The sequence below is a fragment of the Acanthochromis polyacanthus genome, chromosome 19 (genome assembly GCF_021347895.1).
Source record: "Acanthochromis polyacanthus isolate Apoly-LR-REF ecotype Palm Island chromosome 19, KAUST_Apoly_ChrSc, whole genome shotgun sequence".
NCBI classification, from domain to species: Eukaryota; Metazoa; Chordata; class Actinopteri; family Pomacentridae; genus Acanthochromis; species Acanthochromis polyacanthus.
The window spans coordinates 18,648,975-18,676,300 of record NC_067131.1 but is presented as its reverse complement, the minus strand read 5'-3'; the positions used below and the strand labels follow the sequence as shown (position 1 = coordinate 18,676,300).

General features: G+C 39.2%; 2 protein-coding genes across 3 annotated transcripts; both read left to right on the top strand.

Annotated features, from left to right (window-relative positions):
- Positions 1 to 152: 152 nt before the first annotated feature.
- Positions 153 to 4,538, top strand: pdap1a (pdgfa associated protein 1a). Of its 2 annotated transcripts, XR_007938074.1 has the most exons (7): positions 153 to 335; positions 1,152 to 1,234; positions 1,320 to 1,394; positions 1,771 to 1,895; positions 2,032 to 2,183; positions 3,087 to 3,162; positions 3,262 to 4,538. XR_007938074.1 is itself a non-coding variant. In XM_022214501.2 (6 exons), exons 1-6 carry the CDS (start codon positions 323 to 325, stop codon positions 3,294 to 3,296), a joined length of 483 nt encoding a protein of 160 aa, XP_022070193.1. In that variant the 5' UTR covers positions 154 to 322; the 3' UTR covers positions 3,297 to 4,538. The 2 variants fall into 2 exon arrangements, 1 of the variants encoding a protein (XP_022070193.1); XM_022214501.2 differs by lacking the exon at positions 3,087 to 3,162 and having other exon boundaries at positions 154 to 335.
- A 3,463-nt stretch (positions 4,539 to 8,001) lies between these two features.
- On the top strand, positions 8,002 to 26,339 carry sh3bp1 (SH3-domain binding protein 1). The gene is made up of 18 exons (XM_022214507.2): positions 8,002 to 8,612; positions 12,982 to 13,024; positions 13,365 to 13,469; positions 13,552 to 13,628; positions 14,084 to 14,195; positions 15,103 to 15,179; positions 15,342 to 15,429; positions 15,521 to 15,589; positions 15,717 to 15,807; positions 15,900 to 16,036; positions 18,421 to 18,532; positions 18,881 to 18,962; positions 19,041 to 19,121; positions 20,763 to 20,876; positions 21,000 to 21,097; positions 21,965 to 22,136; positions 22,707 to 23,065; positions 25,815 to 26,339. Exons 1-18 carry the CDS (start codon positions 8,563 to 8,565, stop codon positions 26,099 to 26,101), a joined length of 2,154 nt encoding a protein of 717 aa, XP_022070199.1. The 5' UTR covers positions 8,002 to 8,562; the 3' UTR covers positions 26,102 to 26,339.
- The last annotated feature ends 987 nt before the right edge of the window (positions 26,340 to 27,326 follow it).

The window sequence follows — 27,326 nt, the reverse complement described above, 5'->3', positions numbered from 1 at the left end:
CATATTATAATCTGTATTAGGAAATGAACCTACGTTCCTGTTAATGGAAATCTGGCCTTTTATGAATTAGTTTCAGTTTCTGTCTCTCATTGGTGGATTCACATGTCACTCAAATGCGCAGTGCAGTGATTGGGTTAACGCTCCTAAATGCGCATGCGCACCTTGCGGCAAGTGAATGCAGGCGTTTGTTGAGCAGCGGGAGAGACGAAGTAGTTTCTAGCCTTTTCTTCTAGCACTTTAAATCTCCGGCTTTACCCGTGAGCTGTCATATTATTCAGCGACATTGTAGTGGACTCTGTCTGAATAAACCTCACTTTTAATAATGCCGCGTGGTGGTAAGTGTTATAAGTAAAATTAACGTCACATATCAGTTTTTTTTTACCGAGCTAGTTCTAGCTAGCGAGTTGTTAGCTTAGTTAGCTTGAATTCCCGTTGAGCTCTCACATGATTAGCTGTTAGCATGCTAAGTGGTTAGCAGAGTGTCATTATGCGGGTATCTGCGGTTCAGGAAATACACTACAGATGTACTAATGGTCATTTATTAATTTCTTCACACGAAACAGCTACCAGCCAGGTGGTACTTTCAGTGTATGAAACTGAATTATCACAATCATTGGTTATTTTTCTTCCGCCGCTAAAGCCATGTGCACAGGAGACCGCGCCGGCTCCCTTTAATGTATTTCTTATCACTTTAATGAACTCCTGATAGAAGGAGGTTGTTGGTACCAACAGATACCTTCATATAATGGTTGTTAAAGTTTCCAGCTGCTGAGTTTGGGGTTGTTTTTGCTTATGACACTGACTGGCCGTGACATTTGCCGGTGTAGGGAGCTGGCCCTTTATAAACGTCAGTGTGACACACACTCTGCCCTGTTCATACCGCAGACTGACATCTTTAGTCCCGTACGTCTAATGTGAGAAACCATTAGTGTCTAGTCCAGTCTTGTCAGTTTCAGAATAAAGCTCTATCCAGGCCATGTTTACTTAAGCTCTGCTGTATTAAGTCATTTGACAGGGAATACTTGTTGTCTCTTCTGTGCGACCTCTGCCTGTAATTTCAACTTTGCAGCTTGCTTGTAAAGAGGAAAAAAACTTACCAAACGGCTCAATGCAGTTTATTTGCCACTGACAATTTTGAAATTGCCTTGCAGGGAAAAAGGGCCACAAGGGCCGAAGTAAGCAGTTCAGCAACCCTGAGGAGATTGATCGACAGATGAAAGCCCAGAAAGAGCTGGTGAGAGAGGGACAACTGTGGCCAAAAAAATGTGGTTGACTTCAAATAAAATGTAGTAATCAAATTGTTTTGTATTTTTTAACAGGAGGAAAATCCTGGTGCAGAGAAAGAAAGCTCTGCGGAGTCAGATGAGGACAGCAGCAGTGAGGAGGAGTCTGACGTGAGTGAGGTCACCTAGGTGTATAGTACAGAAAAGCTGTTTGATAAATCATCATTTGGAGCAAATTAGTTCTGTATGAAAACAAAAGTGAGGAAGAACAGAGTTTCAGTATTTCTTATTATTGTAGCTTCTATTGAATTGTTACTTCTCTTTGTATACGCTAAATAGGGATTCTCTGAATGTCCCCACTTTTCTAAGATTGATTGTTAAAAGCATTGTTCATTGTAGCAGTAATAAATATAGTGGTATTGACATTCAGTCAGTTGTCAAATGACATGGTGACATACAGCAATGGCAGCTGTTTTAGTTATGATAGTGTTTTGTGCAAGTCCTTTGCTGAGAAGTTGTCTTTATAGAAGTGTTTTTCTGTGATTAGTCCAGGAAGAGGAGTGGAGTGGAGGGGCTCATACAAATTGAGAATCCCAACCGTGTGTCTCAGAAGAGCAAGAAGGTAACGGAATTAGACGTCAGTGCTCCCAGAGAGCTGTCTCGCAGAGAGAGGTGAGTGTCATGCAGGAGAGGGATGTTTGTATTTGTCTTTTTTTGTTTGTTTGGATTCTAAAACTATATTTTGTCTCAGTCTTTGGTTTATTATGTTTTTTCCTGTGGGGACTAAGATTCACTTTATCTCTGTCAGAGAGGAAATAGAGAAGCAGAAATCAAAGGAACGCTACATGAAGCTTCACCTTGAGGGTAAAACTGAACAGGCCAGGGCTGACCTGGCCAGACTGGCCATCATCAAGAAACAGAGGGAGGAAGCTGCTAAGAAGAGAGATGAACTCAGGAAAGGTAAGAACACACAACAGGGAACCTTGTGTATAAGTGCAGTTTTTACGCATTTTGTTGTCAATTAGAATTTTAATATTTGTAGTAGATAAAAACACACGAGGACACAACAGCAGATGTCATTTCTGGTTTCATCTGATTGTTTCAACGTAGTTCTTGACAAGTAATGTACTATACCATAGTGGCACTTTGGGTCACCAGTTAGTGGAGCTCAAACAGAAAAAAATACTAAACAACATAATTTTGTTTAGTCTAAGGGTTTGATGGTTAAGATTTGTTTGTATATGGGCTGACAAGTGAGGCTGGAAAGTGCATGTTTTAATTACGCTGAACCCCAATTAGCTTCTAGATGTTTCTGGCTTTTTGTCACATTTTCTCACTCTGAGCTCATTTTTCACTGCAAAATGAAGTTCTGAACTTCTGTCTAAAAGGCACGACTATAGCTAGAAGCAGAGAGTGGTCAAAAATGTCTTTTGTGTAATTTAACAGTTAGAATGCCATTAATCTTAAAAAAAGAAGAAAAATCTAAGTTGAATAACTTTTCTGATTTACTTTTGTGCAAACTGAAAACCTTGAATTAAAGTATACAGCATTTTTCCAAGTATCCACAGATGTTATCAATACTGGGGAAAATGGTGACTTGTCATAGTATAGATGTTTCACTGAGTACAGCCTGGAGTTAATCACAGTTCAGCTGAAAAGCCCCTGAATTTTACTCAAGTGGCTTTGGGTTGCAGCTTAGTCACTGATGACTTAGCATTTCTGCAGTGGAGTACATCATTTTTTATTAGCTGAAGAATCTGGCTAAAATAAATGGTTTAGTTTTGGCGTATTTTTAAATATGTGGAAGAATATGAAGTTGAAAATGATTAAATATCATGACATTGGTTTATTTTTGGGGTTCAGTAGGTTAAGAGAAGAAGTGAAGAACAAGAGAGTCAGGATTTGCCTTGTTGGCATCATTCATTCGCTGCTCTGCTTGGTAATGTCTAATGGTGTTTGGTGGAATTTTATGGATGTTTTAACCATTTTGAAACTCAAAGCTTTACACTTTCCTCTTTCATTTCATTTTTTTAATCAGAAAAAGAAGCTGAAGAAGCCAAAGCAAAGCGCTAGATGTCCAGCTCAAAGCTTCCACATGCACTTCAGTCTTAGAGGGATGGAGGGAGAAGGAGATCTGGAGGAGAACGGGGAGGGGACCAACACGAATGGTGTCTGATCAGGACTGCTCCTGAACTCCTGTCCCTCATTTCAAATCAGGGGGTGTGGATCTTCCACAACAGTGTGGTGAGGACAGAGAAAACAGGTGGAGCAAAGCAAGGTGAAGAGGAATGCAACATTTGGGATGCCTCAGGTCTTCTTTAAAATTCCTTGAAGGTTCAAGAGGAGACAACCACAGGTTTTCCAAGTGCTTCACAGCCTCTTTATTTTTCCCCACCAACCAGGGTTTTAATTCTAAAGCTGCTGAAATTATTTCCATTCCTTCTGATTTATACATTTTTACAAACCTTATACAAGTTTTACTGGACAGATATTACATTGAGCATGCATGATTTGTTTGGTGCTTTTTACCCCTATTTGTTTTGTAAGAAGTCAAAGAACATTATTCAACTGATATATAGAAAGTATTCACTATTTTCCTCTGTATTTAAGTTCATCATGCTGCACCACAGCTATCAAATTCACTGACAGTTGGGTGAATATGTTGTATACGATCTTTCCCCTTCCTCCCCCCCACAATCTGAGCAAAACCAGTTGTCAGTTCAAAGGTGTTTCCAGATGTTTTCTGTAATCTTTTGCTTGCATTCTAAGGTTGTTTAACATCAGTGCTGGAAAGCGCAGTCTCAAACCGCCTCACTAACTGTTCTTGTGCCCTGTTTCCGATGAGATCTTCTGTAGGTGTCTGGGAGAGATTGTGTCTTCTGTTGCCTTTTTTTTTAAAGTTTGCACAAGACCAACTCACTGTCTTTCTCCTGTGATTATAGTGCTACAATCAACCTACACAGGGTTGGTTTATTAGGTACACGTACAATCCACCACTATGCATCAGCAACACTAACAACACTCTCTAAATTACCAGACAGCAACTCTTTGCTCACAGTGTGAACAAAAACTAAATATCAATTCGACCAAGAGAGGACTCACATTGGTAATGTTAAGACTTCACAGTGGTACAGAATAAACTATTAACTCAGTATGCGGAGGATTTGGGATGGCCTTGACCAGGAAAACAATATTCCCTATAAAATGGAAGCAGTTCACTCAACAAGCTGTTGGATCCACAAAGTATAAGCAATGTAGTTAAATTTTCCATCTTGTATTTGAAGAAATTTTTAAAAATAAAATCATCAATAAATATATGGTTGTTTGGTGTTTGAAATGTAAATGTTTGCCTCAGTTACTCACCTATGGCAGCTGGGATTTGTAGTTTTGATTCTGTTGAGCATCTTTCATCAGTAAGTTGTTCAGTCAGATACTTTGCAGCATGTAGTTTGAAATTTAGTAAAGACTTCCGTCTTCATTTATGTAGATACAGAAATTGTACCCTACTTTTAATAATGTGCATTTTGCCATTTCCACCACTAGACTGCAGCATCTGTCAGGCACCAGAGTTACTACAACCTCCACCTGCAACTACAGACCCTTTCCAAAAAAATTAGAATGTCATGGAAAAATTTATTTCCATAATTCCATTCAGAAAGTTAAACTTTAATATTTTACAGATTCAGGACACACAATTTAATGATTTCAAGTACTTATTTATTTTTACATAATTTGGGCTTCCAGTTCATAAAACCCACAAAAACAGGAATTCAAAAAATTAGAATACTGTGAAGAAATCACAATTTTCTTCTCAGGTTTGCAGAAAAAAAAAAAATTAGGATCGCATCAAATCAATCAAAATATGGTACTTTCAAAGCGATGTCAATCTTCAATACTTGATTCGGAATCCATCCATCCTCTATGCACAGCTTTATCCACACTAGGGTCGCAGGGGGTGTTAGAGCCTATCTCAGCTGACTCGGGCAAAGGCAGGGGACACCCTGGACAGGTCGCCAGTCTGTCTCAGGGCTTCATATACAGACACACAATCACACTCACACCTACGGGCAATTTAGAGTAACCAATTAACCTCAGCATATTTTTGGACTGTTGGAGGAAGCCAGAGAACCCACACATGCACAGGGAGAACGTGCAAACTCCATGCAGAAAGATCCCAGGCCCACCCTGGGATTTGAACCAGGGATCTTCTTGCTACAAGGCAAAAGTCCTAACCACTACTCCACTGTGCAGCCCTGGTTGGGAATCCCTTTGCCTTAATCACTGCCTCGATGCACCATGGCAGTCAGCCTGAGGCATTGCCTGGGAGTTATGGAAGCCCAGATTTCCTTGATGCTTGCTGTCAGCTCTTTGTTTTTGGGTCTGGTGTCCCTCATTTTCCTCTTGTGATACCCTATAGATTCTCAGTGGGCTTTAGGTCTGGCGAGTTGGCTGGCCAGTCAAGCACTTCAAACCAGGTTTTGGTGTTTCTGGTGGTATGGGCAGGGGCCAGGTCCTGCTAGAAGATGAAATCTACATCTCCATACAGATCCTCAACAGAAGGAATCATGAAGTCCTCTAAAACATTCTGGTGGACTGTTGCGGTGACCTTGGATTTAAAGCAGAGTTTACCAACACCTGCACTGGACTTTGCACCCCAAATCATGACTGACTGGATATTTCACACTTGACCTCAAGCAGCTTGGGTTCTGTTCCTCACCTGTCTTCCTCCAAACCCTTGGAACTTGATTCCCAAATGAAAGGCACACTTTACTTTCATCGGAAAAGAGGACCTTGGACCACTGGCCAAGAGTCCAGTCCTTCTTCTCCTTGGTCAAGCTGAGATGTTTCCTACGTTGGCTCAGGCTCAGAAGTGGCTTGACCTGAGGAACCCAACAGTCGTAGCCCATCTCCTGGATATGTCTGAATGTGGTGGTTTTTGAAGCTTTGACTCCCGCCTCATTCCACTCTTTCTGGATCTCTGCCAGATTCTTGAATGTTCTCTGTTTGATAATCCGCTGAAGCCCACGGTTGTCTCTTTTGCTGGTGCATCTTCTCCTGCCACATTTTGTCCTTCCACTAGACTTTCCATTGATATTCTTGGACACAGCACTCTGAACAGCCAGCCTCCTTAGCTATGAACTTTTGTGGCTTACCATCCTATGGAGGGTATCAATGACGGTCTTCTGGCCAGTTGTCAAGTCTGCAGTCTTCCCCATATTGAACCAAACTGAAGCAATTTGATGACATCTGGGGAAACCTGTGCAGGTGCTCTGAGTTAGTAGATGATGAGTGTGTGACAGTCAGTTTAAAACATTCATGCCCTACAAAATTTGGGCTGATTTCTTCTAGGGCTGGACCCGAATATCCGAATATTCGTTTGCTACGGCACTATCCGGATATTAATTTTGGTATCCAAATATGGTATTCTGCATTCCTTGGTTGTAACCAGTGGTTATTTTTTGAGTTACTGTTGCCTTTCTATCATCTCCCACCAGCCTGCCCATTCTCCTGTGATCTCTCACATAAACAAGGCATTTTTGTCCACACAGCTGCCGCTCACTGGATATTTTCTCTTTTTCAGACCATTCTCTGAAAGTCCCAGTAGATCAGCAGTTTCTGAAATACTCAGACCAGCCTGTCTGGCACCAACAACCATACCACGTTCAAAGTCACTTAAATCCCATTTTCTCCCCATTCTGATGCTCAGTTTGAACTTCAACAAGATGTCTTGACCACGTCTACATGCCTAAATGCATTGAGTTGTGGCCATGTGATTGGCTGATTAGCGATTTGTATTAACAGGCAATCGAACAGGTGTACCTAATAAAGTTGCCGGTGAGTTTACATCACTATACCACCTGCCTAGGGTGGTGGTAGAAACCAAAACAAGAGTTAAAAATACATAGCCGACAAGAGATAAAGCTAATGTTGATCAAATTCTTCTGGATGTGTGAATATATTAACCATTTAAGTGAAAGTAGCAAGCAAAATAAGGTAGTATGTCGATGTTGTAGTTACAGCTAGCAGCAAGAGTTGAAAAATCTGTGACTGCTTGTTAAAGGCAAAAAACAAAACAAACTGAATCACACTTAATATTGTTAAACCTAATGGAAAAGCAGGCAAATGATGTGACACAGGAATAGAGGAAAGTAGCCACATTGAAAAGAGAATATTTTTTAAAGAACAAAAAGTAAAACATAAAAGCTTATCTCTGTGTATCAAAGTTACATATTTATATTTTTTTCCCTTAAAATAATCCATTCATGCCTTAAAATGGCTCAGATGTAACTCCACACCGTGGCTGACTCTAGAATGAGTAGATCTATGCAGTACCTGCCTCTCTACCACCTCTCTGCTTCCTGCTACAGCTTGAGCGCACCAGCTCACCTGCAGCTCTGCTCAAACACTGTAAAGCTTCACAGTGGCAGGTTGGTATATTGGAGTAATTCAGCCATACATGTTTAAACCGAAAACTGATGATGAAGAATAATGACACAGAAAGCTCCCCACTGCAAGTTGATAGTTTGGTTTGTTATATGTGGAAATGTTCAGCTATGACACTGGCTGCTTATTTTCCTCATTATTTGTCTTCTAGTATACAGAAAACACCACGTCGACATGTTAAAAAAAGCACATTTTTTGACTTTAGTGGGTCTTCAGACTGACAGGAAAGCATGTCACAAACAGCAGCATGGATAGTTTCCTCTTTTGGCCATTTCACATCCTTGTATCTGTTAAGCACACACTGTTAGCATTTACAGAAGTGCATAAGAACCACAGTCAAATAGGGGAATATTGTTTAAAGGTGTAGGGTTAGTGCAGTGTAAGTACAAGCAACCCTGCTACACAATACTAAACAAATTATGTTTAAGTTTTCTGACAAATCAATTGGCAAAGTTCTGCCCACTCGTATAAAGGAAAACAGAAGTCAAGTGTTCTGCCATTAATCCACCTATATAATTCCCTTCTTTCTTTTCTGTGAATAGATCTATCAGTGTCGCCTAACTGTCAAATCATAGTGTGACAGACAAACCTGAAAAAATCTCTCTTCCCTCTCACAGCTGTCATTTCATCTGTGTAACTTCCTCATTCGCTGCCTTGTGTTAGATGTGACTGAAGAGCACGCTCCTGAAACAAGAACGAAAACCGACGACCAAACCACGCACACATAGACGCACAAAAACAGCAGCCACAGATACAGAGCGACTGGTCAACACCTTCTCCTCCCGATGAAGCAGCTTTAGCCTGTGTGGACAGCTTTGTTGGTGAAGGTTACCTCTTGGGGCGGCTGAACAGGACTGAGGTCAGGTAGAGAAGCTGGTTGGACTCCACTGCCAGCATGCTCCGACAGTCTTTGAGCATCCTGAAGCAGCTCAGCTCCACATCGAAGTAAGCCTCTCCTTTGATTTTTGTAGAATATGTTGCATTTGAACTGTTTTATACATTCAGTCAAGTCTTGTGTGAGCCCAGGGGTGTTTTTTTTTTTTTGATGGAAGACATGTTTCGTGACTTACACATATCAGGTAAAGCAATCACAATTATCAGTAACCACAGTGGTGACCATAGTTACATGCTGGCTGCTAAAAACTTTGTTGGTTTGATCTGTGCAGAAGTTTGCAGAGGACGATGTTATCTACTTTTTGATATCACTGTGTAACAAACTGCATTTGTGACTATACTTGTGCAACATTTGCTTTCATCATTACCTCTTTTCCTATAATATATACAGTCACGTTGATGCTGTGAATCTATGTCACAAAGTTTAACTTGGTTGACCTTAAAGCTTTTTTACTACTTTCCTTAAATCCAGCAGCTTTTATAGACTCTCTCAGAGTCTTTGAGACTTCCTGTGCCTTGTTGCACTGCCTAGGTTTTCATTTCAGTGTGTGACATTCTGCTTTAAGGAAATGTTGAATTTTTCTTTGTATTAGATGTTCTCGTTTTCACTGTTGCCATGTTTAGAAGTGTGTAAGGCTGCTACGATACCGTGGATGGTTCCTCTTGAATGTAACACATGCTGTTTGGTTTCTGAGGGAAACCTCAGGCTCTTGTAAGTGGGAAAGTCAGTGCACTTCAGCACATCTAAAGGGATAATATGGTTCCAGGATATCTGTTGGCAACACACGCTGTGATACCAGGGAGCGCCTTGTGGTGTTGTGCCATCTCTTGGTTGCAACAAAGTTTTGAAACTGTCAAAAATGTTGCATTTTTAAATATATTCCCTGATGAAAAACCTGAAATAGCAGAAAAATTGCAGGCTCAACCTGTAATTTAGGAGTAGGTGTCGCTTTGTGTTCAGTAATCATGTGCCAAACATAACTATACAAATGAGTGGGTGACCAAATCATACACCGTTGGAACATTGTTTGGTTTTCTTGGTGCAAACCTGCATGCTAAAGGAGTGCGGTTTCAGGCCAAGCTGTTGCTACCTCTGACGCATTCTCATTTAATAATAAACCTACGTAGCATGCATCTGCAGCACAGCAGCGTGGGCTCCAACTACCACAGGATCCTTTCACCCAGTTCATATTTTGTGCTGAAGCTGTAACCTTTGCAGGGACAAGTGCATGCACACGATACACTGATCTAGACAAACACACTTCCATATGCACACTTTTGCTGCTCTGTTGGAGTTTCACTGTGCTTTTAATCAAATGTTTGTTCTGCCAGAGACAAAAGAGGAACTGGCTTGTGGTTTAAACATGTTGGATATTTCTCCTCTTTGTGTTTTGAAACGTCACCAGAGCAATTTTTTTTAAAAAAAGAAAAAAAAACTACACCTTGGAGGTGCTGAAGCTTATCTGACCCCTTTGTGAACTGGGTTGGGTTTCCTTTCGGTGCACATCACCTTGAAGATGTTGTCAAAGCCGCTGAGAAGTTTTCGTCACCTCTCTGTTGATCTGCTTCACTCCTGTTTGAATGGCTCAGTGTCACAGTAGAGATGGAGGAGGGCGTTGGTGTTTCGGTCCTCCCCTCCTGGTGCTGAACTAAACCACAGTCATTACACTCAGGTTTAGGTTGTTGGTCTGTGTTGCTTATTAGTGAGGCTGAAAAATGTCTTTTACCTTTATCACTCCTACACGCAGACACATCGAAAGTTCTTGAGCAGATTAAGTTTCCTGTCTTGACATTGTAGTGGTTAACCTCAGTTTATTTGATTATTAATTGCCCTTAAAGGTGATTTTTAAAAACCAATACAGGACATCAGCACAAAGCTTTTAACTTAGTTCTGTAAAATCTTAATCTCAAATTGCTGCACCTGCACGAGGATGCTGCACAGTAGTTTCAACTTCTTGTTTTATTAGGAATATGAAACCATTTGGACTTGATGTGAATCGTGTGAAATCTGGTTTTCTTTTAAAGTAACCTGTGCAGCAGTGACTTTGCCATGTGCCATAGTGACATATTGTGAGAACTACGGGATGGATTATCAGAAAAATTTGTAATCCTCTGAGGGAGAATCTTTCATACTAGTGATCCCTTCAGTGTTCTTCTAGCACTACTAACAATCCTATGAGCTGCAGCCTTACTTTGAGTTATGGCAAATAAGCAAATGTTTGCATGCTAACATGCTGTTATAAGATGGTCAACATGACAAAGATTATGTCTGCTCAGCACTACTATTTACCAAGTGGCAAGTTAATTGTTAGACAGCCAGACCTATCTCCACAGCACTGTGTCAACACTATACAGGGACACATAGGCAAACATACATATTTTTAAGGAATGAAATTTTTAAACATTTTATTCAATATGTGTTTTTTATACATAGAATTTAATATATACTTGACAATTAATTGAATATATATTAAATTTAATAGCTATATTTAATCTGTGGAGGTAATACATATATATATATATATATATATATATATATATATACACATAATCAATCCCAAAATTATTCAGGAAATTTTGTCTTAAAGTTACTTTTATTCAAGTTTTCTTTGATTGGAAATGACACGTGTTTCCCAAAAGATAATAAGATGATGTACAAGAGGCATCATTGTGGAAAAATATATTTCTCATCTTTTATTTACATTTTAAAGTAACTTTAGGTTAAAATTTGCTAGGTTCTGAGGCAGGTCCTCAAGCTCTCCAGACTGAGCACAGAGGATGCGGGAAACCGCATCTAATGGAAAAAGAAAACAAACGCCATGCAACGTCACACCCATGGTTCAGTGGCACAGTGACGTAAAATGGATAGTGAGTGAGTGTGAGTGTGATGAAAAATTTTGGGCTTGATTGGGGCGCCTCAGTGTTTCTTTACCTATAATCACCCTGGGTGGTGCTAAGCCTGGAATACAGCAACCGTGTCCTTGCAAAATATAGTGGAAACTTGATAAAATCACCAGAGAAATGAGATCTGTTATTAAATGTTAATTTACAGAAGCAACAGAGCAGGCCTGCCTTATTGTACAGTCCGCATCCTCTGCAAAAGTGTTAATATTTAGTGCGTAAGTTTCGGTTTTGTTGTTTGCCATTGTGACGGGGATTTTTAAAACACAGACAGTGGAGAGCAAGGGGAATATCATGTGAAATGTGGCCTTGTACATTGAGTGAGTCAGTGACACCTGTGTGTGGATGTTCTCATGAACCTCAACACTTTTGCCCCACATACAAAAAAAGCTGTCTTTGTAAACAAAATATGATCACTGTTGTGTTCTTTTCAAACTCTGTCCACATCAATTCTGTAATACTTTAAAAACTTAGAGGTGGACAGATTTATGTAGTAGAAGATAGAAGAAGGATAGGTCTTTATTGTCACTGTTACAGAAAACAATAATAATCAGTTTAGCACTCTGTGTATAGCAGCATTAACGCATAATTAAACAGACTAAAAATATATATACAACCAAAATATAAGCGCAAATATATAGTGTGGAAACAGTTTGTGGTTAGAGACCTGCTCTACTCGTGATTATTACCCATAATATGAATTGCACTTAAACATGACTATCGCTCTGTGATATTGTCATTCAGGGGGAGGAAGCAGACATTTAACAGCTTGTATTGTGGATAAAAGCTGTTACGCTGTCCTGTAACGTCCTCCTGAGAGGAGTCGGGAGAAAAGCGTGTCCTGGGTGTCTCTAGTGATTGCCCTGGCTTTCCTTTGAAGTCTGCTGGTGTAAACTGCAATCTTTTTTTTGTTTTGATTTGCCAAATAATAATTGATCCTATAGTGTGTCAGGAAATAGTTGAAAACACTACAAGAGCATTCCAAAAGTGCAGTCCTCCTTTTCTTTCACATTTTATAGAAAGCAGTGTTAGTATTCCACCAAGTTGATGATTTATGCCACTATCTTGTAGACAAACCCACAGTACTGAAAGTTTACCTCTGCCTTCACAGTGCAAAAAGCCTGGTACAATATCATAGCAATATGAGGCAAATTCACATAAAATTCAATGATATAAATAACAGCAGAGTACATATCAGATTTTTACTATATGATTATTGTGGCCTAAAGAATTCACAGTAATGATATTGCAATAACTTTAGAAAAAAATCTAAAAATAATACTGCTAGTAAATTCTGTGCATTGTGTATTTTGTCTGTTTTGGGGTAAATACATTATGCTCATATTAAGAGCACTACAGTATTTAATTTTTAAAATATCACAGTTATTGTCAGAATCATGGCATCACCTCTCATTATACTGAAACAATTATCGGCAGATTTTTTGTCATTCATGCATTTTCTGTTTGTGATTACACGTTCACATATATTCACTAATTGAAAAAATGCACAAACCTGCAGGTCACAAGATGCCACTGAACTCCTGCATGAGGACCTGGTTATGGTGAGAAAAAGAAACAAAGCTTTAATTCTTCTACTCTTACTCTACAGTAAATAACATTAATACAGTATAATTAGTTTCATAGCTCTAGTTGTATGTTGTTAAGGCTTATCGCTTTAATGCAAACTTTGCTTTTAATAAGCTTTCGAAGATTCACTAAATAGAACCGACCTCTGTTACTATGTCTCATTTGTTCCACACATTATATTTAATACTGCCTTTGACTACTACACCATTGCTTTTTATGCAAGCTATTTGCAGACATTACTTAGAGCACATTAAACACATGTATGTTTCTCAGCTCTAAGCTTCACTGTATAAGTGTGTCTCTGGCTGAATGAAGGTGGATCAGCGGGTGGAACCGGCCAAAAAGGCAGCTCAGGTTCTCCATAAGAAGCTACAGGGCTGCATGCAGAGTCAACAAGGGCTGGAGGCCGAAAAACGAATGGTAGTGAGACTACTGCAATCACAGAATGTCTGAAAGCACTTTATTGGTGGCTGAAAAATGTCCCATGTGCTTCTGTCCACAGAAAAAACTTCCTCTGATGCTGCTGTCTATCAGCATGGCAGAGAGTCTCAAAGACTTCGATGCAGAATCCTCAATCAGGTTTGATCCATCCATCCATCCATCCATGCATGCATGCATGCGCTTTACTTGAACTCCAGAATAGCGGGTGTCATGTGAAAACCTCATGACTCTAGTATTGAGGTTTTCAAGTTTTCAGTTCTGGATAAAAAAGAAAGAGGATGCTGTCTACAACTTGTGACTAGATCTCTTTGCATATGCTTTATTTATAGTTTCAGGCTCTTAATAAACTCCCTAGACTAGATACAGCCAACATGATGCTGTTTTCTTTATATAATGATGTGTCAACTGAAGAAGACATGTGCTGGATCAGAATATTTAGTTGTTGTTGCAACCTCTGTAGTGTGTAGGATCTAAATGTGTCTGCGTTTCTTCTAAATATAAATGTGGTTTTATAATATTTAGGTCTGACATATATCCACAAAATGAACGTAAATTGTGAGACAGGTGCTTACTGTGAGTTATTTGTGTGACAGGAGGGTGCTGGAGATGTGCTGTTTCATGGAGAAGATGTTGGCCAACATGCTAGCAGACTTTGAGGTGAAAGTGGAGAAGGAAGTCCTGGAGCCACTCAACAAGCTCAGCGAGGTGAAAAAGCTCCTCATATTTCATGTTGTTGAACAGAATCTGCTTTAATGGCCAAATACGTACACAACATACAAGGAATTTGGTTTCGGCTGTTGGTGTCACCACAGGAATATGAAAGAGAATCACAAAAAATAGAGAAACTATAGAAAGAGGAACAGAGAGGGAAAAAAATAGTGGTAATAAAATTAAATATAACTCAAAATATACAGAAATTTACAGCTGGAAAGGAAGCTAATATGAGTCTGATTCTCAACATAAATACACTTATGTGTATATACACTATCGTTCAAAAGTTTTGGGTCAATTTCATGTATTCCATGAAAACTCATACTTTTATCCATGTGGGAACATAACTGCACAGGTTTTCTAATCATCAGTTAGCATTTCAACACCATTAGCTAACACAATGTAGCACTAGAACAGAGGAGTGATGGTTGCTGGAAATGTTCCTCTGTACCCCTATGGAGATATTCCATTAAAAATCAGCTGTTTCCAGCTAGAATGGTCATTTACTACGTTAACAATGTCTAGACTGGATTTCTGATTCATTTAATGTTATCTTCACTGAACAAAAAAATGTTTTTTTCTCAAAAATAAGGACATTCCTAAGTGACCCCAAACTTTTGAATGGTAGTGTACATTCAAATCCAAGTGGTGGACAAACTAGAACAATGCAAGCTTTCTGATTCATTTCATTGCACTTGTCTTCTGTATTGAACTGCCATTGCTTTATGCTGCCCATCCACCATATGTGCTAATCTAGTAGCATATACCGAGTCTCATTGTTCATTTCTGTCCCTTTGTGTTGCCCAATTAAATGCATGGGTAACTACGTACAGCTGAATTAACATTTAAAAGTTTTTTTCTTTTTTCTTTTTTCTTTTTTTTTTACTTTTGTATACTCTAGGATGATTTACCAGAGATCCTTAAGAACAAGAAACAGTTTGCAAAGCTCAGAACAGACTGGAACAATGCAAGAAACAGGTGAGTTACACAGTCAGGAAAAGCATGTGTTGCAATTCAACCACATGCCACATTTTTTTAACACATATCTGTGTGTGTGTGTGTGTGTGTGTGTGTGTGTGTGTGTGTGTGTGTGTGTGTGTGTGTGTGTGTGTGTGTGTGTGTGTGTGTGTGTGTGGCCAGGAGTCAGGCCAGCACTGGTCCCCAGGCCAAGCAGGACGGGCTCAGAGAGGAAGTAGAAGAGGCATGGAGGAAGCTGGAGAGCATTAAGGTACCGGTGTTCTGTTTTACAACCACCTGGGTTGTTCTGGTGTTATTGGGCAACACACTGAACCTCTGTGTCTGTGTTTCTGTCTGTGTAGGACCAGTACTCTGCAGACCTGTATCACTTTGCAACTAAGGAAGATGACTACGCTAATTACTTCATCCGCGTGAGTTGCATTTAAGATGGTGACGTGATCTTTTCAAATGTGTGCAAACACCATTTCATTGCAAAGCTGTAGGCTTACCACAGACTGCTCTTTTTATCCAACATCGCTCTCTTTTCTAAAAACACAGCTTCTCGAGCTACAAGCAGAATACCATAAAAGTTCACACGAGTTCCTGGACAAAAACATTAGCGAGCTCAAAGAGAACCATAGCCAAAAAGGTGAGCTGAGTTTGCTGCTGCTGCTGCTGCTCTGTGCATTTATATGCTGCAGTGTGTTCTTATTTCCTCTGTGAACTTATCTGATCCTGCAGGCCAACCTCTAAGCACCTCTAATAGGAAGGTCTACGGGGAGCCTCTACTCTCACATCTGACTCAAAGCGAAAAAGAAATTGCTGCACCTATCCAAGAGTGTATTCACATGCTGCTGAGAACAGGCATGAGAGAGGAGGTAGGACTGCAGGGTTCACAGCCAAAATCATAACACTTGTACTCTTTACTCTGTAAATTAATCTTACAGGTCCTTTTATTTTCTATTTCACTTCCCTGTCAACATCCCTATGCACTGTTCCAGATCAGATCTTCATTTTACACACATGCACATCATGTTTGACTTTATTTTGGCATTTAGTTTGACTCAGATTTTTTTCATTCTCATGTTGATGTCTTTAAAAGTTCTACTGATGCTTGATTTATTTTCCCCTTCACACTGCAAAGAGAATTCAGCTCAAGAAACCTATGGTGTGGTGTTTAAACATCTATTTATAAACACATATTTATATAACTAATTCTTCCATCTGAGCAATTTTCATTAATGAGACATCTAAAAGACGTCTAAATGGTTAACAGTCTAATCGGCTGCAATCTTTCACCTATATATGAAGAGGTCATTTGCAAAAACAGGTAACTCTGTTTTCAGAAACTCATTTTTTTATTGTTTACTTGAGATAATAATAATAATAACACAAATAATTAGTTTTTTCTCTATTTTGTCATGTATTTTTCTACTGAGTCAAATCCACTGAACTTCAGTTTGAGTGATATTATCTCAAGTAAACAATAAAAAAAAAGATTTCAGAAAATTTATCAAAACGGAGTTATCTGTTTCTTGGAAATGAACTCTTCATATATATATGTTAAAATTACATCCATCATAATGGAACAGCAGAAGAATGATTATAAGATGCTGTGGCAGTCCAGAGACTTATACACAAAAGCTTGACATGTGTCACACAATGAGACAGGAAAATAATTAACATGTAAAGTTAAATTATAGAATAAAGTTAAATAAAGGGGTACTGAATAATCAATAAACGGAAATTGTAATTATTTCAGCACTTCAGTTGTGCATCTTACATAGAACAGTTATTGTGTATATAGTGTTATATATGAGAAATGTGTTGAAGAATGTTGAAATCATTGTAGTGCATCTGTTTTGTTAAAGATGCTTTTAAAGATAATGTACAAATACGAAATAGTTCATTCAAATGGTTAGTTAATTACTCTAAAGGTGGGCTATAGGTAGGGGGACATACACCACCGTTCAAACATTTGGGGTCACAGGAAAACATGAAATCGCCTGGGTGACCCCAAACTTTTGAACGGTGTATTCTGTATTCTCTCATCTGAACTAGAATTTCTCCAGCTGACTATAACCCACCGGACTTTTATAATCGTTCTGGTGACACAAATATTTAATAATATTTGGGTAAAACTGTAATATATCTAGCCTTGACATATAAGTATCACTGAAAACTGACAGTTCAAATGATTTTCACACAATAAACATTCTTCAGTTGTGAGTCTTCGATCTTTATAGCTGTTTGTGTGATTTATAAATTGCTCAGTAAGGAAGTGAAGTGGTTTGATTAAAAGCTGCCTATATTTAGCTGGAGATATTCAGGGAAATATGTGGTGGATTATTAAAAGGTCTGTTTTAAAGTGTAAACTAAAGAATTTATAAGAATTAAAAGCAGTAATTCAAGAAGAATGGGACAAGATTTCCCCTCAACAGCGTGAAAGGCTCATGGGGAACATGCCAGCTAGGATTAGAGCTCTACTGTGTGCTAATAGCAGGACTACTAAATATTAATTTGATCATGTGATGGTTTATTTTTTGTTCAGTTTTGAACACATTCTCTGTTATTAGTTGACTTTGATACTGGCAATGTTGAGACCTGTCTTATAGAAACTGTCAAGAATTTAGTTTTGTTCGTTTTTCTTGTATCAATAAACAACAAAAAAATATCATATGTATTTGTTTGTTTCTGTCTAATGTAGCCAAACCTTTTGAAACATAAAAAAGACTTTTTCACAAATATTTCATGATAATATTTGAGATTGTGTAAAATTTTCAGAGTGTCCGATAACTTTTTTCCACCGCGTACTGCACCGCTACTGATACTGATGTGAAGCATCATGTTCATCATCCTAGTGTAGCGTGTGTTAGCTTTATTAAACACAAAGTCCAGGCCTGTTAGTTATTTTAGTCTGGATCAACGTAGTGAACTGAGTGACCTTGTCATTCCTCAGGTCATGCCTTCAGAATTTGGCTTTTGTAGGCGTTTGCAAAGTACAAAGACATAATAAAAGATTGAGTTTAAGTAATATGTACCTATTAAATATTTTTGGGGCATTTGTTGTATAATTAGTGAATGGAATAGTTAGTGGACTTCTTGGGATTATTTATGCTCACTGCTCTCTGCAGTCTTAGCTTTGTTTGCATCTGACCTTGATTAAAACTCACTACACCTGGTCTTAGTCTGGTCTGCAAACAAACAAAATCTCTTCCAGCTGATCACTATTTCATCCTTTTCTAAAAAATTGTTTCCTCAGGGTCTGTTTCGTCTGGCTGCAGCAGCCTCGGTGGTAAAGAGGCTGAAAACTTGTCTGGATCAAGGGACGGTCGACCACAGTGAGTTCAGTATGGATCCTCACGCCGTGGCAGGTAAGGAGTCTGGCTTTCTGTCATGGGAGCTCCTCGTCTTCTGTGACTTTCACTGCTCATTGTAATTACCCAGTTCCTCTTCTGTTTACTCCAAACACACCGTCAGCTGCAGCTTCCAGTAATGTGAAATGCACCACTTCCCGCACACAAGGGAATTTTTTAGAGCAGAAATATAAACACGTCCATGTGCAGGGTATTGCATAAATTACTATTTTTTTTAATCAAAGCTGTGAGATATTTTCCTTCACATGACAATATTCTGTAACATTACAAAAACGTGCAGTGAATGAGTGCATTAACTGTGATTCCTTTTGCAGAACTGTGATTTATCTCTGAATTTGTTGACAGGAGCTTTGAAGTGTTACCTTCGAGAACTTCCTGAACCTCTAATGACCTTTGAACTGTACAGTGATTGGTTTAAAGCAGCCGGGTGTGTATAATATCTGCACATTACTACATTTGTCATCACGCTGTGGTCTGTTTTTGAATTAGATCTCTTTCATGACAGGGAAAAAGACATGCAAGAGAAGCTGGAGCAGTTCAGGATGCTATTGAAGAAACTGCCTCCTGAAAACTACAACAACCTTAGGTGTGTATATTTAATTTTTCACATCATCATATTTCTCTTTGTGTTCAGGTCATTCAATAGTGTTCACATATTCATGGTGCCCAGAGAATGAAATCTACTAACTTGGGTGAACGCCTTGCTTTTCCTGTTGCATCACAATTAGACTGACGTTTGTGGTTTTTAGCGAACTTTGTGTTTGGTGCAACTGAAAATAGGATTTGTTAGCAGCTATGTGGTTAACACACCAATTTAGATGATAAATACGGTAAACACTACACCTGATAAACACCAACATGTCACCATATAGTATTCTCAGCACATTTGCTTAAAAATTAATATTATTCTTTGCTAGCATAGTGAGCATTTAGAAAGTTGCTAAACCCTCATAATCACTCCTTTTTTAGTTTTGAATCAGTTTGTAATACAGTAGTTGTTTTCATCAAAGTATGTCGGATAAAATTGGCATCATCATCGAATCTTTCAATTTAAATATCGACATTAGTCCATAATGAACACTGACAGGCAGACAATGTCTGTCAGGTTAAAAATTTAGAGTTTTGTTTGACATGGTTACATAAAAATAGATATGACATGTTTTAAACAGGCTTGGTGGTTAGCACTTCCACCTTCCAACTATAGGATCCCTGGTTTGCGTCCCAGCCTTCCTGAGATTCTTCTACATGGAGTTTGCACGTTCTCCCTCTGCATGTGTGGGTTTTCTCCAGGAACTCCAGCTTCCTACCACAGACCAAAAACAACCATCCATCATTTAATCCTCATTAGGGTCACGGGGGGGCTTGAGTCTACCCCAGCTGACTCAGGCGAAGGCAGGGGACGCCCTGGACAGGTCGCCAGGCTACATATACAGACAAACAATCACACTCACATTCACACCTACGGGCAATTTAGAATTATCAGTTAACCTCAGCACATTTTTGAACTGTAGGAGGAAGCTGGAGTACCCGGAGAAAACTCACACATGCACAGAGAGAACATGCAAACTCCATGCAGAAAGATCCCGGGAAAGCTGTGGCGCAAACCAGGGATCTTCTCGCTGCAAGGCGAAAGTGCTAACCACTATGCACCGTAAAGCCCGACCAAAAACATGCTGCGGTTAATCGATGACTCTAAATTGTCCGTGGTGTGAATGTGAGTGTGATTGTTTGTCTCTGTGTAGCCCTGTGACAGACTGGTGATCTGTCCATGGCGTCCCCTGCCTTCACCTTAAATCAGCTGGGATACCTAATGAGGACCCTAATGAGGATTCAGCGTTGTATAGATGATGGATGGATGGATGTTTTAAACATAGGTTTAAGTAGTTTTCTTATTTTTTTCCACAGTGAATGTGTGCAGTTATGTCTGTGTATGCCAGATGGAGATCACAATAAGAGCAGGAATAATGTGTTGATTTCACTACAGGAGAAACTTGATGTTCTTGTGGAAAAACGTGAATATATCGGTATTAGTAGCTGACCAAAATAGTTGGAAAATATTGATGTACTGAATATTGACAAAAATCCAACATCATGCATCTCTAGCTTGACCTTAAGCACCATTAGCTACCATCAGTGCGTGTTCAGCTCCACCACAGGACAACCCTCTCAAACCTAAATTGTCCTCCTCACACATTGTGTACTTTGTATTCCTTCTTTTTCCTGCCAGGTACCTGGTCCAGTTCTTGTCTCTGTTGTCTGAGCACCAGGCTGTAAATAAGATGACGCCCAGCAACATCGCTATCGTTCTGGGACCAAACCTGCTCTGGCCAAAAGCTGAGGGGTGTGTAATAAACAGCATCTTAGTCCTGCCTGCTCTTATTCATTCAATCAGTTACCTTTACATCAGTGTTTGTACCTCTGGTCTGTAGTCCTACATTAGATCTGTAACTCTGTGCTTCTTTAGAGAAGCTGCTCTCTTTGACATGGCGTCGGCTTCTTCAGTCCAGGTGGTGACGGTCATTGAGCCTCTAATTCAGTACAGCTCCAGTCTCTTCCCAGAAGGTATGCAAACACAGATGCTCCCCTACCCTTGACAATGTATCATCATTCATTTTTGTAAAGATTTCTTCTGGTTTATTTATGTTGTTTTCAGCATTTTATTATTTTAATAGTTTATAGTACCATAACAACATTGCTATATTATTTAAGCAATGCATAAATAGGCACAATTTATGCTAACATAATACATTTAAATGTGTATGAATACAGTTGCCCAATAAATGCCCTGCTAATGTCTGTATTACCCCCAATATTGTTCAGCAAACAAACTGTGCTAATCAACCTATGAAACACAACCTGTATTGAACCTGGAGTATTGTATATCATATTAAGAATAGATTCCTCTGATAGATGCTAACAGCGAACCATTGTGCAGCTCTGCCAGACACCGTGTTGTGTTACCATAGCAACAGTGAACTGCAATATTGATGTCGTGATTTTGATATTTTTAGCTTATTTCGTATTCTTTGATATGTCAGAAAAGTTTAACTAAATTGTTATTAATGTAAGCTTTGCCTTGTTTTTTTAATGCACTGAAATGCCATTAGAGTGTACAATAAAAACTTAGACGTTGTGGCTGCTGCTGCACCCACTGTAGAGGAAACAACTGAAACTGTGACGAATGGTTGACCCAGTTTGGGCTGTAATTCTATTTCTAGAAATAGATTAAACGTACATGTGGGTTTAGGTGTCTAGCTAAGTTCTTTGTTTGCAGTGCCACTGCATTTTTATACCTCAGCGCTAAACAAGGGAAGTGCAATGAAGCCCCAAACTAAACCAATAAGAGCCAATGTGCAATTACCTATAATTCATTTTTGAATGAAACACTGTTCTCATGAACTTGTTTTTTTGTTTGTTTGTTTTGATCAGCTATTTCATTTGAGGTCCCAGACTTACCCGAGGTCCCAGATGTGCCTCTGCCTGCTCCTGGTACCCAGAGTCTGTTCTTGGACAAGGAGAAACTGAAAAGAACAGTTTCCTCAGCTTCATCCACAGCATCCTCCTGCTCCTCTTATCACCTCCCTCTCTCCAAGACAAACAGGTGCTGCTTTATAAGTAACACAATCTCAGCCTTTGATGAAGTGTAAACTAAGTTACAAATCAAGGCCAGAGTCTATGACTTGATCGTGTTCAAATGTCTGAACATTTCTTTAATGATCTTCGAAAAAATCACCGAGAAGTCTGCATTCGGAGGGCAGCAGGATTTATTCGTTGACAAAAACTCAGGAGTAATTTTTAGCAGTGATAACATCCCAAGAAGAACTGAAGATACTGATACTTTTATGCTGTCAGCATTAGTCATTTTTCCACGCCTGTAGTATGATAGGAGTGACAGTTCTGACACCATTATACTTTTGTAAATCTATTGGTCAGATCATCATGTCAGGTTATCATATTTCACCCCTAGATCACTTTCCAGAGGAAATGTGCATTAAGTTATCATTAGGTCATCTTTTACAGAGAGCATGCCCAGACACGTTCAGACTTTTGTTCCACATCTTACCCTCATTATTTTGTGATAGATTTCATGCTTAATATACTAACCAGAGGGTTAAAGCTGCAGGTTTATGAAAAGTGCCTCCAAGTGACCTTTGTCTATTTCCTCTAACAGCACAGCCTCTCAAGACAGTGGTGGCTTTTTCCTGGTCAAATCAGGCTCTGTGAGTAGCCGCACTGGTACCACTACATGGGGCAGCCCTACAGCTGAGACAGCAGCACCTTCCCACCAAAACACAGCATCCTCTCTGGATCCCGGCCCCGCTCTGGCCTCCATTCCTTCCACTGAGAACAGCTCAACAGCGAACCAGAAGCCGGCCCCTCCTCTGAGAGCAGGAGCATCAGCAGCAAACTCAGGTCAGACGAAGAGTCCCACCCAGAAGCAGTGCTCGGATCAGGGCCAGCTGGAGCCGATTTTGGAAGCACCGCCAGACTCTCCCAAAGCATTTGTGAAGATCACATCACCGTATAAACGTAAGTCCAGCTGGGAGTAGACTATTTGAAACTGACAATATTTTTAGCTCATCGGACAACGTGAGAACAGCAAAACCTCTAAACAAAATGTCTCTCACAGCAACAAATAAAAGCCCCAGTTGTGGATTCCACAGCATTATAGTGGTGCACATTTGTTAATGTGAGATACTCACAAGACTCCCTGTATTGTCTCAATACTGCATTCTCCGTTAATGCACCATCTACACAGGGTTTTTCTGAAAAGTTTGAAGTTTTAACCTCAATCTGAGACCACACTCATTAACAGGGTAGTTTTCTCTCTCCTGTCAGACCTTCAGAAGACATTAGACGACAGCTTTGATTTTGGATTTCTTGTGATAAGAAAACTGATCTCTGAGTAAAATTGGTGGCGTGACCCAAAAATGTATTTTCCTCCACAAACAGAGGCCCCTCTGCCCACTGTTGTTTTTGGGCTGAGGGTTCAGGCGTGTCTCGTTACTTACATATCTCTTGTCTATTGTGTAATGTCCTGTTCAGATTCTTTACTTCTGTCCTTTTCCTCTCACAAAGACAACGTGTTGGCTTGTTAGGGCGAGCTGACAGAGAAAAAATAAATCTACTACTCTTGTTGTAACAACCAGGATGTACACAGGAAACAGGAAGTCTCAGACCACTGACCAAAATATCAGTCTCTGGGTTCCTGCGTCATCTCTCACTGTTGTAACTGCCTCACTGGAGGGCAGCGGCTGAAATACTTTTCCTTATAAGTCCTCTCATCCTGATATGTTTGTCAGCCTACAAACTGGAGCTATTTCTTTGTTTAACTTTATATGACACAGTGTGAGCTGCAGTATTTTACTGACTTTATCATCACAACCCACTGACGTGTCTTATAATGTAAAGTACAAAGCACTTCATAGCTCCACTAGTAATGAACAACTCTCTGAAGTCGACTCAAGTTTGTCTTCCAGGATTTCTTTTCAAAATGCAAAACAATCGGGCAAATGTCAGACCTGTCTGGCTTTTGAATGCAGTGTCAGTATAAACACTGATAATAATCTGCAAAAGGTAATTCCACATCCCTATTGACAACATATAGAGCAGTTGATCCACCGTAGTTCATTGTAAATACCCCCCTCTTGTCAGAAGGAGAAAAGATGAACACTTTCTCACGAATGGAAATACTGCAATATATAATAAATATGTCTTTGCTTTTTATGAGCAAATGGATTATGAACAGTTTTTCACTGATTTAGTTAACAGTTAGGTATTCTGAGTTCATGTTTTTGCATTATGATGTCATTACTGTCGTTAAAATAGTGTCTCAGTAAGGTGATGGTCCACTACCTGCCACTAAAACAGCTTCATTGCTCCATAATATTGATTCTCCAAGTCTCTGGAAGTCTGCCTGAGGGAAAAGCATAGTCTTTTTTTAATACATTCCCTCATTCGGTGTTTTGATGATGGTGTTGAAGAGCGCTGTCTAACACATTAGCCCAAAATCTCCCATAGATGTTCAATCACGTGATCTGGTGGCTGCAAAGGCCACAGCAGATGAGTCATGTGATTTTTGTCCTCATCAAACCATGCAGTGAAACCTTTTGCCCTACAGACTGAAGCATAGTCATTCTGGAAAAGTCCACTTTCATCAGAATAGAAATGTTTCATCACAGAATTTAAGTGAAGCAGAACTCCTTTGTTTTAATTTGCAGTAATCAGTTGTTCTAAACCATTTCAGCAAAATGTAACATAACATAGGCACCAGATCACCCGATTGTAGGGGTCAAAGCTTCAGATTTTCCTTTAATTTGTCACTTGTCCGTATTTAACGTTTGCAAAACAGCTGCCAATGCTAGCACGTGACACCTACAGATACAGTTGTGCTCATAAGTTTACATACCCTGGCAGAATTTGTAAAATGTGCTCCATTCTTTAATGAAAACATGAATGATCAGAGCAAATACAATTGCATGACAATAAATAGGTTTGTCTGAACACCAGCCCTAAATTAAAGAAAAATGTTTCCATTAACAAACATATTTGCTAAAAGAAAAAAATAAAGGACAGTATTTCACAAATTTGGCCAGGGTATGTAAACTTATGAGCACAACTGTAAGTGAATTAAAGTTATGTAATCCAAGAGTCCTAGAGTCAGCTAGCTATCTACATTGCATAGAAACATTATTGAAAAAGCTAGCATTAGCCAGAACAAGCTACGAGTGGATTAACTTGTTTTACACACTACTGTTCAAAAGCTTGGGGTCATTCAGACAATTCCATTATTTTCATGAAAACTCACACTTTTATTCATGTGCTAACATAACTGCGCAAGGGTTTTATAATCATCAATTAGCCTTTCAACACCATTAGCTAACACAGTGTAGCATTAGAACACAGGAGTGATGGTTGCTGGAAATGTTCCTCTGTACCCCTACGTAGATATTTCATTAAAAATCAGCCGTTTCCAGCTAGATTAATCATTTACCACATTAACAATGTCTAGACTGGATTTCTGATTCATTAAATGTTCTCTTCATTGGGAAAAATTGCTTTTCTTTCAAAAATAAGGACATTTCTAAGTGAACCCAAACTTTGGCATGGTAATGGTAATGTACATTAAAATCATTCATTTAAAAGTTTTGCAGTGCTCCTTTAACTAAAGTTACGCCATAATTTATCAATTTAACACTTTCATATCGGAGGTACATGTGTGGTAATCTTAATCTGATTTCTCTCGTTTTCCTGCTGTCTTTCTTTCATCGCCCTACAGCAAAGAGAACCTTCAACCCAGGAAAACCCAACGAAGCCAGCGAGCCCCCGACAGTTCATTACACCAAACCCAAAACCCTGGCACCTCCCAGGAGCCAGGCCCCACCACCCCCATCCACAGCCCCTGAGGTTTCAGACTCCAGGCCCCAGCCCACGCCTGCACCCAGAGCTCAACCGCCCACCTCGAAAAAGCCGCCGCCAAGAAAACCCGGACTCAGAGCGCCAAACTGCCCTCCACCACTTCCTCCACCATCACAGGCCAAAGAGGTTCCTTCTATAGCTCAGTGAGAAAAATAAAATGTTCTTCAGATCTGTTTTATCCCCACTAGCAGCTGAAGCACCTTTTACATTGTTCAATGTGTGCTGCTCAGTATTTGAGTGAAAATTTTACAGCTTATTGAATTGTGTGGGGTCTTCCAATGTTTTTGTTACCAGCATCTTTTATTTATTATGATGTCCTGTATTTTCCATATCTTTGTAGTGAAAGAAGAGTACACAAACAATAAATTCACCCACATATACTAAACATTTTTCAGTGTTTGAGGGTGTAACTTTCCATAAATCTAGAAAACAACAGAAGTAAGCAACTTAAATATGAGACAATTATTTTATGAATTCTTAAACTTAACTGAGATTTGACTTTTCACTGCATACCACTTCCTAATCTGACTGATAATGCCAACTTTTTGCAGCCTCCACTTTTCAAGTCTATGTGTCTAGAATTTTGGAGGACATATTGATTTAAAGAAATCTTTTAGTCTATTTCAATGATTTTTGGGTGATATATTCTTTAAACCAACCTTTTAGATCCAGGTTTGAGGATTTTGAGTGGAATGTTTTTGAAAACCAACTTTCGAGGTATTTGTTTGAATCTTTTAAGCAGAGCATTCCATAAAATCGATATTTTGGGTCTACATCTGGTAGCATTTGGGATATAATATTCCTTTACAGTTTAAGATGGCTGGAGTTGTCAGATGCAACCTGCATGATATTCTGGGATGTCTTCAGCTAATAGCTGCGAGGAAATACCTCAATAAGTATCAAAGTATTTTTTCCTTCACAGCACTCTTTAGTTTTGGAAACAAATAGTGCTGAAACTAGGAAAAATCGATTTATGAATGGGTTTTATGAGTGCTAGAATAGCAGGAGTATTCCAGTGAATCTGGTTTTCCATATCTCCATATATCCAATAAATTTAACTCTTTTATAAAATAGTGTATTGTCTTCCTCAACACTTGATTTATTTTCTCTTGACGGCTCTAGTGTACAATTGAAATCTCTATCTAGTACACAGTGTCCAGAAAGATTTGAAATTGGCAGGAATAAATTGTTATAGAATTTGGAGTCATCTTCATTTGGACCGTAAACATTTATCAGATTTATATTTGAGATCCTACTAACAAATCAAACAGATGACCTATGTGGTGATTTAAAAAAAAGAAATAAATAGCACAAGACCTTTATCAAAACAGCGCAAACTCCAACACAGCTTCACCTGTGTTTTAACATTTCT